The sequence below is a fragment of the Phoxinus phoxinus genome, assembly GCF_949152265.1.
Source record: "Phoxinus phoxinus genome assembly, chromosome: 20".
Classification (NCBI taxonomy): domain Eukaryota; kingdom Metazoa; phylum Chordata; class Actinopteri; order Cypriniformes; family Leuciscidae; genus Phoxinus; species Phoxinus phoxinus.
The window spans coordinates 22,577,593-22,593,004 of NC_136895.1; the positions used below are offsets into that span (position 1 = coordinate 22,577,593).

A 15,412-nucleotide genomic window follows, 5' to 3' on the forward strand; every position below is an offset into this window, starting at 1 on the left:
AAGGACTATCAGAGTGAGAAGGGCATAAGGATGCGCACTTATAATTGGAATTCACCAAAACTGTGAACTCTGTGAATTTAAACTGTAGAAGTGATTTTAAGAATTATGATTGATGTATGTGAATGTTACTGACCCCAATATCTCCAGTTTACAGTGTGAATCCTTCAGTAGGTCACATAAGTGATTCACTCCTGTGTTTCTTATTTCATTCATACTGAGGTCCAGATCTCTCAGGTGTGATGGGTTTGATTTCAGAGCTGAAGTCAGGATGAGACACTGTTCCTCTGTAATACTGCATCTCCACAGACTGAAGACAGAAAGAGAAAAGACGAACTGAAGTGCTACATCAGGCACTAGTTTAATTTCTGATCCTCTGTGTTTTAATCTGTGTCGATTCTTCTCTATAATTTTTCAAAATTTCTTTTGTCAGTTTTCTTTACTCTTTATCGTAGCAGATTTCTACAGAACGACATTTACACAATCAGTACATTGTATCAAATTCTTCAACTTAAACGCAGTAGACCTTAGTCAGGTTAAACAACATTGAATTTTATGTGAATTTTATTTTATTTGAGAGAAAAAACAAACACACACAATAATATTTATTACTAGTTAAAAGACATTTAAAATAAAGTGTAACAAAAGTTGCAGAGCTTTAAACACTATTACTTGAGTCCTGTTGTCTTAAAATAAACTGTAAACTGTAATCTCACAGTAACTGCTGTACAGTAAAATGTTACTAACTCTAGTTCCTCCAGTTTGCATTGTGGGTTCATCAGTAGATCACTGAGGTTTTTCACTCCAGAGTCTCCTAGTTTATTCCCGCTCAGCTTCAGTTCTCTCAGGTGTGATGGGTTTGATTTCAGAGCTGAAGTCACAGCAGAACATCCTTCATCCGTCATACAGTATCTTAACCTACATTTGAATAAATGAGAAAAAGAAAATCTTCATTCTGCAAAGTTATAGCATCTTCATAACAAATAAAGGACAAATTCAAAACTGATTTTTTGCGCCCTTCAATGGCAGAGGAGACACGATCTGTAGGGACGTTCGAAGTGAAAGTGAACAACTGAATCTCTTCATGAAGGGCCTTTCCACAAGTCTGTTAATGATGGATTGCAGAATTCACATTGCATGATTTTTAAAGTGGTCAGATCACTGTTCTTTCCACACTACACGACTATCTGGGGCAACATTCAGTTGCTGCTGTGTGCACTGCACGATGGATCGGTTTGGTTACACATTGAATGACTTAACAGGAAGAATCGCTGACAACTCTGTCTGGTCCGTGTAATGGAAAAAATATATTTTCATTGATCTTCAACAGATATTGTAATGAGAGTCACATGTTTCTATGTTCATATTGTGTATGTGAACGGGAAATATGTGTATTTGAACGAGAGATAATATTTGTGTTTGTATACCTGTGAACGTGCAGGAGTGAGACACTTTGGGAACAGCTGGGAAGGGACCTTTGGTCCTAGAGGTCAGAGTGCATTTACTTTTGGTGGTCTTAGTGTCAGCTACTGTAAGTGTTAATAGAAACTTATATAACAATGGGTCTCTTATACTGTGGAATGCATAGCGGAAAGAAGCCCTGATGAATGCGACCTTGAAAAGAGTATAAAGGCTGCCGAGCTGTTCCTGACTTTTGTCTCACTCACTCCACAGGGTAATCATTATCATTTATGGTCATGTGACCCAGGGTGACGAGTCCTCATGATTCATTTTAAAGACAGATGACGGGAGAGTTTGAGTAAACATATGATCAGAATAATTCAAGTTGTTTTGTTTGTAATATATAGGCCTATTACACACATTTTCATCTTGAATTTCATATGAAGTTTAAATAAGTTAATAGGTCAGAAATGTTTTTAATAGTAGACATGTAAGGTAAATGTGACTATATACCAGTGTCCAAAGAAGATATGGCAAGTTTTTATAAATTTGAAAGCAGAGAGGGAACGCAGCAACGCACCATATTGATGTAAGAATGTTAATGTTTGAAAAGTTAATGGGCTTCTGGACGCCATACTGTGTTGTCATGGTAACATTTCAAGTGCAGATAATGAGGAAATTATATTGTCTTTGTCTTCACCAAGTGTGTTCCAAACCGCTTCATTATGACACGCAAAAGCCCTGATGCCCTTAAAGTCCCCATTTCAAGGGCTATCAGAGTGAGAAGGGCATAAGGATGCGCACTTATAATTGGAATTCACCAAAACCGTTAACTCAGTGTTTTTTTTTTAACTGTACATGTGATTTTAAGAATTATAGTTGGTGGCCAAGTGGCCAACCAGAATGCCTATTACCACTGCGTAAAAAAATAAACCAGTCGCATTTCAAAGTCATTCGCAAAATGACTGCCAGGTGGCGCAAAGGGACATTTAGCAAAATAGCAGAAATTGCCTATTTTAAAATGTAAGTGTGGGGCTAATGCCAATTAACAGTAAATATGAAATACAACAACTATGGTAATTTCCAAAATAAGGCTACAACAAACATGAAAAATCAAAATAAGAGCTATTGACATTTGCTGTACAATAATGAAACAAACACAGATTTGGTGGAGTTGAAACTGCCTGCTATAAAGTAATTATTCTTTTATTAAATAAATACAATTTGATTCATGTTTTTTAAACAAACGATCATATACAAATTAGTCTACATAGTATACATATAGCACACATATAGACTATTATTTATGAACAGTGAACTATTATATATCTCTGTTTGTAGGATATCGGTTAATTAAAAAAGAAACAGCACAAGGTCTTGTAAAAAAAAAAGCAGAATAAAACAATTTTTGAAAAAAAAAAAAAACTTTTTTTTTTAAATAGGCCTATTAGGCTACAACAGAATTGGTAAAATTTAACGAAAGCAAAAAGATAAATATGTAAAAGTAAATTTGAAACCGAATAGAACAAACTTTTAGAATAAAAAAATAGAATCAAAAGTTAAAATAGAGACAACAACGATATAGCCTATATTTTCATATTGTAGACGTTGGTGGGCAACAGAAGCCTATTCCTAGCGGGAGCAGCGCGATAAACAAAAAAAACACCACAAGAACACCATATCTCGCAGTCAGTGAAAATAAATGAGGTGCAATGATGCTGATTATTATGACTATTCTATTGAGGAATGAGACGAATGAAAAGAGCTTCTCTCTCGTGTGACTGCTGGACAACTGATCTTCTGGGCATTTCTCAGTGAGGAAATTTGTCGAGTGGTAGAACTTAGGTTTCAATAATTTAGAAGATGACATGGGTTCAAATCCCGAACATACATGGGCTATTGTAATTTTTTATTATTATCAATGCAGAGATGCGTTTAGTTCTAAAACTTTGTTACACCATATTGCTTTTTACTTATATTTATAAAATAAAATTAGGAACAAATATTATCCAACAGAATGACTGAATTTACTGTTTCTGCCTTTGGCTGGCGTTACATTATATGAGGTTCTTTTATTCATACAAATGATTTCAAACCATTCAAGCCAAGACAAATTGATCGAGTTCTCTTTTGGCTTGAAGTTGAACGAACACCAACACGCAATTATGCAAAAATGTCCGTTTTGTCGAGTATCCTCATAAGAGCAGACTGAGCTGTCTTAAATGAGTTAGATAAAGTATTAAATGAGTTAAATAAAGTCTTAAATGAAGCAAAAGAGTCGTGAGAGAATGAGAAGTGTGTGAGATCCGCATCTCTGTCAGCAGCGGCTGGTTTTAAAGGGAATAAAGTTTTCTGTCAGTAAAGCTAATCGAAGAACAAAAGTAACAGAGAAAAACACTCACTGCTCTCATTGTCAATTATCCTGACAATGTTTTCATTTTACAATAATTTAGTATAATTTATTTCACTGTTATGTTTCAGTAATAAATCTACTAACAAATTAAAATAACACAAAGTATAAGACACATGACCTATTGACATGCGTAGCCTTTCTAAATTATAGGAAAACTGGGCACACAATGTTAACGTTTAGCCTACTTTGCTTAAATTTGATCCAATAATAGAAGCCTACATTTGTTTCAGTGAATTTGTACTGTAATTTGGGTACCGTAATTAAGAATTTGTTTAACTACAATGTTTCACTTGAATTTATCGGCTACCACAGTTCTCAATGAGCCGGTAGATTACGCAATAGAGAGAATAAACTGACACTTTTAAAAAGTGTCTGTGATTATAGCGCCTCTTAGCGGTAAAATGCAACAATTAGACATCCCCAATTTTACCACTGTGGAAACGGCAGCCGTAAAAGTATTATTCTGGTTGTCAACCAACTGTATGATTGATGTATGTGAATGTTACTGACCTCAATCTCTCCAGTTTACAGTCTGAATCCTTCAGTACGTCACATAAGTGATTCACTCCTTTGTTTCTTATTTCATTCTCGCTCAGGTTCAGTTCTCTCAGGTGTGATGGGTTTGATTTCAGAGCTGAAGTCACAGCAGAACATCCTTCATCTGTCATTTCACAGCAGCTTAACCTACATTGGGAAACAAACAAAGTCTTAATTCTGTTTCAGTCAAATACCAAAACTCGTTTGCCTTTCGTTTAGATTAAATAATCTTCCTCACCACAATCTCTCCAGTTTACAGTGTGAATCCTTCAGTACGTCACATAAGTGATTCACTCCTGTGTTTTTTATTTGATTCTTATTGAGGTCCAGCTCTCTCAGGTGTGATGGGTTTGATTTCAGAGCTGAAGTCAGGATGAGACACTGTTCCTCTGTAATACTGCATTCACGCAGACTGAAGACAGAAAGAACATTTTTTTGCTTATCAGTCACTTCAAATCAGTATCAGTGCCATGGTAGGTCAAACTTACTTATTTCGTATATTGAAAATATTTATTTCCGAACCCAAAGGTGGTAATGGAAGTGATTTGAAGGCGTCCTTTACTGTTCCATAGCACAGATCAAGTGTTTTATTCCGTCTGGTTGGGCAAGTGACGTATTGATAGTTATATGGAAGTGCTTTTTTCAGTGACACATTGTTAAAATCACCCAATAACAGACTCTGCGCTTCCGGTGATATAGACACTATACAATTTTTGAGGTGGTACAAAAACTACAAAGACGGCATCTGCCTTTGGATAAATATACACCACAGTCATAAAAATTTGTGGAAACTCACAAGGCAAATAAAACGGACGTAGTGATACTGTTAAAAGTTCAACATTCGAAGCGCAAATCCGTTCTTGAACAGTCACAGCACTGCAATATTGTTTGTTAACATATAAACATACCCCGCCACCTTGTTTTTTCCCCGTCACCTCAGCATCACGATCCAAACGAAACGGTGTTTGGTCTGTGTCTGGGTCCGGCTCATTGAGCCATGTCTCAGTAAAGGCCAAGATGACACGGTTTTTAAAATCCTTTTGGGATCGGACATACCCCTGAAGTTCATCCGTTTTGTTCCTCAAGGACAGAACATTCCCCATTCTTAGTTAACCCCATTGCTATAGCTCTAATATATCATCCTCCTCAGCAAAACAAGGACTTTTTAAGTGAACTTGCTGCACTAATGGATGATTTAATCACCAGGCATGACAAAATATTGCTGCTGGGTGATTTCAACATGTTTGCTGTGCTTCCAAACTAGCCTGCAAATCCAGAACTAAATCTGAAAGATTAATGGTCTGACTGGTGTCGATTAATGTAAATCGGCCAGCTCGAGGGGCGACACTACGACCAATCACAACAATACACGTGGTGACGTATCACTAAGCCCCATACGCTTAGCTACCAGTGGGAGACAGGGGTATCTGTAGCTTGGAGTAATGGGCGTGGCAAGAGGTTTCTCATTGGTCAAAGGAGTTTCCTCCTGCAACTGCGTTGGCCAGTAACCATAGTTATACGTCATTTCCTTAAGCTAAAAAAAAAAAAAATCTTAATTTCCTTTAGACGGAAAAAGATGGCGGAGTTAATTCATGCATGCGATCTATGAAGGAATGAGTTTTGACTTAGAACATTTAATGACAAATTCAATTGACATTTCAAAAAAAATTATTGTAAAAATGACAACTGAATTAAATGTTTTTTGGATAAAACGGTGTTTGTTTTGCTTAATTGATTAATGCCACTTAAAAGAAGTTTATTAAACCGTTTTTACTTCATTTTATAATTATATGGTAAGTGTTGGATCAAACGTGTGTGTGTATATATATATATATGCCTTTCATACTTTTGCCTTTATACTTTATTTTTATAATAATGGTACAGCAAAAGTATTGTATAATCTAAATTATAATAATCTATATTATCTTTAAAATAATAATTTAATTTGTTTTTTAATGATTTTTTTTATTATTTAGTTCAAGTAGACATTTTAAGTATAATGCAATAAAAAACAAGATGAATACAAGGCATTGTAAATGCATCTCAAAATGTGTAAACCAGAGAATAACAATAACAACTGAAGTATAAAATGAACAATACAAATAAATACAAAAATAAAAGTTTATAATAAAGGCAGTTATATATATTTTCAAGAACTTTTTGTTTTGTGATCGCATGTTTGAAAGGGTTTCAAAGTATATTGTGAGATCAGTGTTATAAAGGTAATATAGGAGGGTTTTCTTTTTAGTTATTTATTATGAATATAAAACTTTGCCAAAATAATTAAAATAATTATATAATTTTGTTTCTCAGAAAAATATGGGTTTTGATCCTCAGAAATCCATCGCTGGCACGTTTAACTCGCTGTCTTACTCAATGTTCTAATGAAGAATTTTCTGCAGCCTACCATGATGTACATAACTGTTAGGAGTCTGACTCTACTCTGCATAATCTGGACGCTGATGCACACCTTAATCTTTTTAATTCCACCTGCGCAGATATTATGAATTCTATTGCGCCCTTGAAGTACAAAAATCACAAGCCTGCACCAGTGCCCTGGCACACTGACACTACTCCTACCCTTAAATGGGTATGTAGACGGGCTGAGCGTCAATGGAAAAAGGACCGTTTGTAGATTTATGAAATCGTGAAAAACTCAAGTTCTCTTTTTTACTATTAACTCTGTTTTAAATCATTCTGGGCATTCTATTTTAGAGCCCTCTACTGCTCTCTGTTAGGGATGGGTGTATCGATCCTGTAGTATCGATATACTCGCGCTACTCATTTGGCATCGATTTCCTTAAAAAAATATCGATATAAACTAAAAAAATATAATTGGGGGTGTATGTATCACTTTCAGCTGTTTTAGATTACTTCCTTAAGGCGAGACACGGCAGGCAAAAACATAGTTTTTTTTCACTGGTCAATTTTGAGATTTGGGGCTATTTGTCTTCAATAACATGTCTTCTTTCAGACTTGTGGTGAAAAAAAGTCAAAAATACACATTTAGGTCTTTATTTTACTACACTTTGTCTATTTGCGTCTGTAGATTTCTCCGAAATTCAACAAAAGTTGGCGTTCTAAATCAACGCGCTGCTCCGCGATCTCTCTCTGCTTCCTTTAATCTCACACACCGCTGGAAAGCTCTCTCTCTCCTGTACAATGCTGTCGGATCCAAATATGGTCATTTCCTTTTAATCAGCAACCAATCGTGAAAGTAAAATAGGCATTTAACTCTAAAACCGAAATCTCATTGGCTGATGTCCATTTCTGACAACGTGATTCGTTCAGATGCATCATGTGACGTGCTCTGACATTTAGATGTGTGTTTTTGACTGTTTTTCTGTTCAGTTAAAGGCCATAAATGCTGTGTTTATAAGTTTTGATTGCGATTTAGGTGGTTTGTATTGTTGTTGCTAATGATTTGATTAGATATTGTGTCTGTAAATAGTTGTTTCCACTAAAAAAGTATGATTTTTTACATTGCAAATCTTTAAATGCCTTTTTCTCAAAATGAGTTTTTTGTCATTCTCCAGTAGAAACATCTCAGCCTATGTAGCACCTATGTACACCAAACTTTCCAGTTATACACTTAGCAGTATTCTAAAGATATGTTTAGAGGGATTTGTCAATAAATTTGAATCCAAAAAATATGGCGAAAATCGATTTTTTAAGGCTATGGACAGTATATTTTGATTTCCTAGGTAATGAAAGCATATATCCTGAAATCCCTCTGAACATCTTTTTTCATCTTGTGTGTAAACAAAATGAAAAAAGAATTTTGCACCTGGCTTTATCATATGTTCAGATCTATCTACCGAAAATATTTGCAAAATTGCACATATTTAATGAGATAATGCCTAATTTGCATAATTTAACATACACATTTCAAAAACTTGTAATACATTTTTTTTATGAACTTGTGTAAGTAATCAACTGAGGAAGTTTCATGGTGATATCTATTATTTTAAAATTGTACCCTATTCACCTGTAATGTCTCGCCTTAAATGACTATGTGCCGGGACACCCCTGGCGGCGTATTGCGCTGGCCCATGTCACGTGACAGGAGACGAGCAACATTGTGTGACACAGCCGACCACATATCTCGAGTGCACTAAAAGCGTGATGGTGTCAGACAGTTTTCTAGTTAATTTTTCCAAGTTCATTTTCTCAGTGAACAACTGTCTTTGTTTTGCAGGTTTATAGGATAAGTAAATCCTAGTTTATTATGATCTTTATGACCTCTTGTTTTTGCTTCAGTGAAGTGTTACATGTTTACTTCTACAAAGAGGCTCGAAACATAACATTTTTATGATGTATTCGTTTATTTTATTTTTTATTTTTGCTTTTTCTACCAAGATTAGTCTTCTTTTTTTTTTGAGAAATAAGAAAAGTGAAAATGTGTATGTTTTTATTCATATGTAATTTATTTAATTCATATTTATGTTATTTATGTTATTTAAATTTTATTATGTATTGACCATAATACATTTTGTATAAATAATATTTTTACTGACAAAAATTGCCAATAAGAAATTAACGGTATCGGAATCGGTAATGGAAGAAAAAGTATCGGTATCGTATCGAGTCTTAAAAGTGTGGTATCGCCCATCCCTACTCTCTGTGACAACTTTAGGAAGTTTTTTGTTGATAAGCTCACAACTTTAAGATCTCAGTTGTCTAACTCAGGAGTTCCCAAACCTTTATTTATAAAACACTATATAGTTTTACCCAAACTGAATAATTAAGATGGGTTTAAATGGGTAAATTTTCTATAAATATTTTTGAGTCTTCATTTTCTTTTCTGACATAGCCTACTCCAGTTCTTGTTAAAACAGACATTTTAGGCACTTTTTGTGTGAAATCAAATTTATTTTGTCCATCAAAGGTGTGCTTTCACTTCAATTGAGTGGGAGCTGCGCAGCAAAAATAGCACCGAAACCCGCTTCACTGCTGCTCACGTGACGCTCCTGCTTGCGGTGTGAATGCACTCGATTAACATGCACGAAGAAAAAAATACGCGCTGCTCACGAGCCGCTCGTGCTTGGGATCTGAAACAGTAATTCACAAAGTTTCCTATATACGTTCCGTGTGCCCGTGTCATGCTGATGTTGCGCGATGTTAATCATGCGGCGCCCGAGTGCATTTGACCGTCATAAAATTGACATACATGTAAGACTGACCAGCCGGTCGGCGGTCATGGCTGATCACGTGAAAATAGTCCAAATCCGGTCACCAGCCAATCAATTGGTGCATCTCTAAAAGATTAGCATTAAAAGTATAATGTTCAGAAAGGCTATGCGACAAATTATTATAATGCTATTTCATAATACTCATAGTAATATAAATATTTGCTCTTATTTTTTTCTTCCAACTTGCTGCGGCCCCCCTGGCGAAACCCACTTTGAAAAACCCCTGGTCTAACTCTGTATATACAATAAATTATGTTTCATTTCATGTTTCATTCTTCCATCTGGTCTGAGTTTGAGCCGATTGATCTGGACTCATGTAATTAAATTGTTGGTCACATAGAACTATATTTTAAAACTATAATATTATTCCACCTTTTTTCCCCGAGACAAATTATGGACACAGTTGGACCTGGCCTGTTATTGGTAATTAAAAATGCCTGTCTACTGGTTCCTTCCCTAACAGTCTTAAAGTTGCTGTAATGACATCATTATCCTTCGCATACCCGGCGCTATGGGCAGGCCTTAGGGGGCCGGGCCCGCCTACAGAGCTCCTGTGCCCCCCCTCCATCCAATTTGCATTTATTAAATTATTTTAAAAATAAACACATAAATATATAAATACGTAAATTATTATTAAGTCTAATATTTGACTCATAATCTTATATAAAAAAAAAAAAACACCCGGGGAAGTTTGACTGATTGTTTGTTTACAAAAAAGGTGTTTCCCGCTGACCCGTTCTGCATCTCGGTAAAGTTATAACGAAGCGACATGCGCTCGGTTTTGCCTAAGCTAGCTAGCTAGGTTAAATTAATTTATCTCCTTACCAGGAGATTCAGAAACTAATGGAAAGAGAAACTCATGAGGAGATTCCACTCCCAAAAACGTCGACTTCAGCTGTATTAAGAACGTGAGTAGCCTAGCCAGTTGTTTTTATTACTCTTCTTAAGTTGCACCAGCCGTGGTGTAAATTATGCATTTGACACTAGCCGCGTTTCCATTACCCTTCAAATTGCGCAAATTGAAATTGGGAATTGAAAATACGCACAATGGAAACACGTCAATTTCGCAAAAACTCCCGTTTATCGCAAAAAAGTTTCCGCTCGCATGAGGTGGTTTTTCAGGCAATTCGAAAAAATCGCATTTACAGTCACCTGACTTAGAAGACGCGGTGTGTTTGAGGTTCATGTATAGCCTAGCACGCAAATAATAATAATTTTATATTATTTTATTATAACATTTAATAGGCTATATTTAGAAGATGCTTTTATGCAAAAAAGCGCGCACTGCATGGCACGGAGGCGCCGGCGCAAACACTTGCATTTTCCTATCAACAGTGGAAACAACTTAAAATACTCATTTTCTGTATGAGCAGAAATGATAAATACATTATTCTCAACTACTTTTATTTGTGTAAACTCACAATAACAAGAAAACGTTGTGCTTTTGTAAAATAAAAATAAATCAGATGCACTTTCATGATCTCCGTAAACTAGAGCGGGAGAACTGAAACAAAATATAGCCTATGCTAAAGCTTGAAATGTCCACTTTAAAACGAACAAATTCGAATCGAAAGCTAATACCTTCTGATTGTGTAATCCGTATGAAAGGTGCATTTCTCTCTAAAAGCGCATCTGCTTAACAGCAGAGATGGAGATGTGATTTTAACCGACACTTAGAAAACAGTTTATTAATAATATTAATGGCTCTTCACATTCAGCACTGCGGTTCTAGGTTATAATTTGGCCTTAGAAAACCAGTAAAATCAACATGTTTTCCATATTAATTTGTGAATATTTTAAATGTTTAATAAAGGGGCAAAAAGTCATAAAGAAAAATCTGAAAATTCTGTGACATTTTGGTTTTCAATTTAGCGTTTTACAAAGACTGTTCATTTTACGTTTTTTAATTGACCGTTCGCAAAAGCCACGCCCCTTAGTTATTGTTACTACGCCCGTCAAACAATTGAGAACCAGACACATGGCTGGGTTGAGCTCCATACATTAAGTGATTGGTTTTGGAGTAATGCAGCAGACATATTCTCCAAGGCACGACAGAAAGTATAGACAGAATAGCGCACGGGAGCATGCACTAAACAGTTTTGTAAAATTATATATCAATCATTTTATTTGATCATATATCATTTTACAAAACTGTTTTGCGCACTCCCGCGCGCGCTATTTCAGTCACAACACTGCAATCAGAGGACGCGCTGAAACCATCAACTCTCGATGCTGTTCTCTTCATTCATAACTCAGCCTACTGAGAACGATATATTTGTGTAAATAGTTGTGCAACTGCGCGAACTTTGTTTTGAAGTTTAATGTTTGAGTTCCATAGGAATTTGTGACTGTGTTCCTGGTCAACCACATCAAAGTTGTGTCCTAATTAGTAAGTCGGTGCTTTTTCTCTTTTTTTTCTCGTTTGCTGACTGATGAGGGGCCGCAGTGCCGTAGTGAAACGGTGTTTGTACATGTAGCCTATTTTTTTTATTATAGTTGCAAGCAATCATAAAATACAGCAAGTTTTAAGCCCGTGCAGACCCCACTGCCATAGGCGCATCGTTGCACTATTTTGCTGAAATTGGAATGTTTGACGGTGTCCTTCTCCTTAGTTACAGTTGCTGAGCTAGGATTGGACGAGAACCGTTAGAGGGCGGGGTTTTGCGAACGGTCAATTATGGGTTAAAAAAGGAAAAACGAATGGACACAAAATAGCCTGGATCGTTTGTTGGACAGAATACGAGACAGCGTTCTTTATTGGTCCGTGTATCATCTGATCATTTAATTTTCTATTTGGAATGGAATTTTTAAAAAGTTCGTTTATTAATTTTTTTGTTTACCGGTAGTTTAAAAAACGAAAAATTTGATTTGGGGTCGATTTTTCATTTTTCGTTTGTGGTTTACAAATCGGTTTATGGGTTTGATATTTCGTTCGCGCATGTGGGCGGCGCTGAAACGCCCCTTTCATCTGATTGGTTTAAACCGCTCCACCTTCAGTACGAGCTTTTCTTTCTGTCAGGCAGAATAAGAGTCAGTACGAGTGCGGCACTAACAGTATTGCACTTATATAAAAATAATGTCTGAAAGCACCACTCACTGTTAACTACGCACAATATTTGAAAGAAAGTATGTTGCTGGTCACGTAATTCGCGCTGCTGCGACTTGCAAGTGACCCCATTTAATGTGAGCTAGTAGTAGGGTGACCGGGACAGTCCCGAAATTTGAAGTTTTGTCCCGCAAGTCATAAGCAGTGTCCCACATTTTAATTTTGTCTGCATTTTATTTAATCGTCCTTTAAATTACAATTCTACAATAAAAAAAATTGTTAATAAGAAAACACTGAACATGCACAGCGCAGCCGTTAGCTATTATTGGTTCTAGCCAGAGGGAACACACACACACACACACACACACACACACACAAAAACGCAACAGAAAAATGGATCAATCCGGAGCTCCCGAGAAGAAAAAAGTCTTTGTTACTCAGCAGTAATATTAAAATAAGTTTTGCGAATCCTCTCCTAGACTTTAAAAGATCGTAACAGTGCTTATTTGGAAATGTGCTTTTTAGCGATTGGATTATTATTTTCATTTAATTATTTAGATTGAATAGACCCGTGCTGTTAAAATTAGTTTTATATTAATAGTGACGTTCACAGCGCCGGTCAGCGCCGTCATTAACATTTTTATAAAGCCTATTAGCAATTTAAAGCATGTTAACATCACTGCAAAAAGACATCTAATATAAAATCAATATTTATTCACCTAGTATAATAATAGCAAGTTCTCTCCCTCGTGTCCCGCAAAATCAGGTCTGCTGACCAGCAACAGAGCAATAGCCAGGTGGTCACCCTAGCTAGTAGGCTATATAATTATTTTAGCATTATGTATTTCCCATTGATAAATACAGTGCAATTAGTTCTGTCTCTTTAGATAAAAGGGAAGTGGAAATAAAAATCAACATATAGGCTAAACTGTACCAAATTAATATGTCCGTAACATTAGATGTCCGTAGATGACCCATAACTGCTAGCTACATTAGAGTTAGGGGATAACACAGTTTGTACAGTATAAAAATCATTATTCCAATAGGCTACGAATAGCACCGGGAGGCATCTAGAATAACTGTGCAATTATGATCAATCCGCATTTTTAAGACAGCTAATTTTATAGTAGGCTAATATTCAGAATGTCCTCGTATAATGCGAACGACCGCTTCCTTTGTGAAATATAGCAGACCACCTTTTTTTAAACTGTTAAAGATATATTTGTTCATAAATGTTTGTGCATGTCCAGCCGGACAGACAGACAAGTTTAAATGTGTTAGGCCTGTATAAATTTAGGCACGTATAACAAGCAGCATTACAAACTACAATAGCCTAAACAGAACTGGGACCTTTGTAAGATATGTGCTCGTCTTCACAAAAACTACATGCAGGGTTTTTAAACATCTCGTGTGGAGAAAATATTGTTTATTCTGGGCAGTATGGCATTGGCGTCATAATAAGCCGGAAGTTAAATTTCATTGAAAAGTGTAGAGACTACAAACACTAGGTTCTTATTATTCCAGGGGGTGGGACCCACTCACCCTACAGGCCTATTACAGATCAGTGGGTGGGGCTAAACTTACAGAAACAAATGTAAATATCCGCCATCTTGTTTGGAAGCTATGTAGCTAAGCTAACAAGCGCTTATGGAGTCAGATTTACGAGAATGGCTGGAGGAACAACTCATGATATGGAATAAGAGGATTTTGAAAGTCTGTTGCTCGAAACAGATGTTCGTGGCTATCTGTACGAGCCGCAATATAGCGAAGAGCAGCTGAGCCTGATGGAGGAACAGGAAGCGCCGGCGGCTTCTGCAGAGTGCAGCCGAGGCAGAAGACCTGCCTGTCGCGGACGAGAAGCCCAGACTGGGGCGGAGTGGTAGTGCCTGTGCGCATACGGACACAGAGATCGAGTCCGTCTGCTGCAAAGAATTTTAACGATGCCAATTTCTCCTGGACAAAATCTCTGAATCAAACGAGGACACGGATGTTTGTGTTGTGAACCATCATAGTTCCGCACCGCATATGTTCTGACTGAACATCCCGGTACCATGCAATAATTCACCATTTCGAAAGAAATACAAACGAGGAGTAATTCACTAATGAGTTCGCCAACTAACTTTTATGTTTGTGTGAAATTAATTTCAAGCTCTGGTGGTTAGCTAGCTTTGTAGACGGAAGAATGATTTCTCTGATAGACGGATACCTCATACGCGCCGTTCTGGATTAGTGGGAGTGGCTTGCGGAGCTTTGCAATGTGGTGCATTGTGGGAGTTGTTGTCTTTCATACAAATGCGCCCTAAAGTTACTTTCTGTCTTTTCTCGGTCAAGAAGGCACCAAATTCGAAAATGATTTTACATTTCGACTACGTATATGACCCACTTTCAATAAAGATTAATGTTCCCACGGGTGCATTAACGGGTGCATTCCTCCTTTAAACTGATGCAAACAGGAAAAGAGAGTAGAAAAGATGCATTATCCCTCTGACCCTGGTGTCAGAAGGCCATTTAGTGTGGGGGAGCTTAGTGGGCAAACTAGTGATATGGCTCCTTTGTCTATGGAAAACTACTGGATGGAAAACTACTGGGAGGAAGGCTCTGGGGGGAAGACGGCCTTGAAACTAAGATAAAAGGGGGGTTCAGTCTGTCCAAGGGTGTGTCACTCTTCTGCACAGGGTAACAACTGTGTATTAGACTGCTCCTATTCTTGCAAGAATAAACATTTCTCTTTTTAATAATTTGACTCTGAGTGTCTCTTACGCAGTGATGTTTGTTTAATTAATTTTTGCCACAACACTACCTTTGGCTTCCATTTTTAATAAAAAT

At 36.7% G+C, this 15,412-nt stretch overlaps 1 protein-coding gene across 2 annotated transcripts in view; it reads right to left on the reverse strand.

Annotated features, from left to right (window-relative positions):
* The window catches only part of LOC306988934 (NACHT, LRR and PYD domains-containing protein 3-like), a 44,746-nt gene that overhangs the window by 14,338 nt on the left and 14,996 nt on the right, over window positions 1-15,412 (reverse strand). For both annotated transcript variants that reach the window (XM_079594159.1, XM_079594158.1), the window contains 4 exons: window positions 4,587-4,760; window positions 4,322-4,495; window positions 745-915; window positions 134-307 (listed from right to left, as the gene is read on the reverse strand). In XM_079594159.1, the coding sequence (XP_079450285.1) occupies window positions 134-307; window positions 745-915; window positions 4,322-4,495; window positions 4,587-4,760 (693 nt within the window). The remainder of the gene's footprint in view (window positions 1-133; window positions 308-744; window positions 916-4,321; window positions 4,496-4,586; window positions 4,761-15,412) is intronic.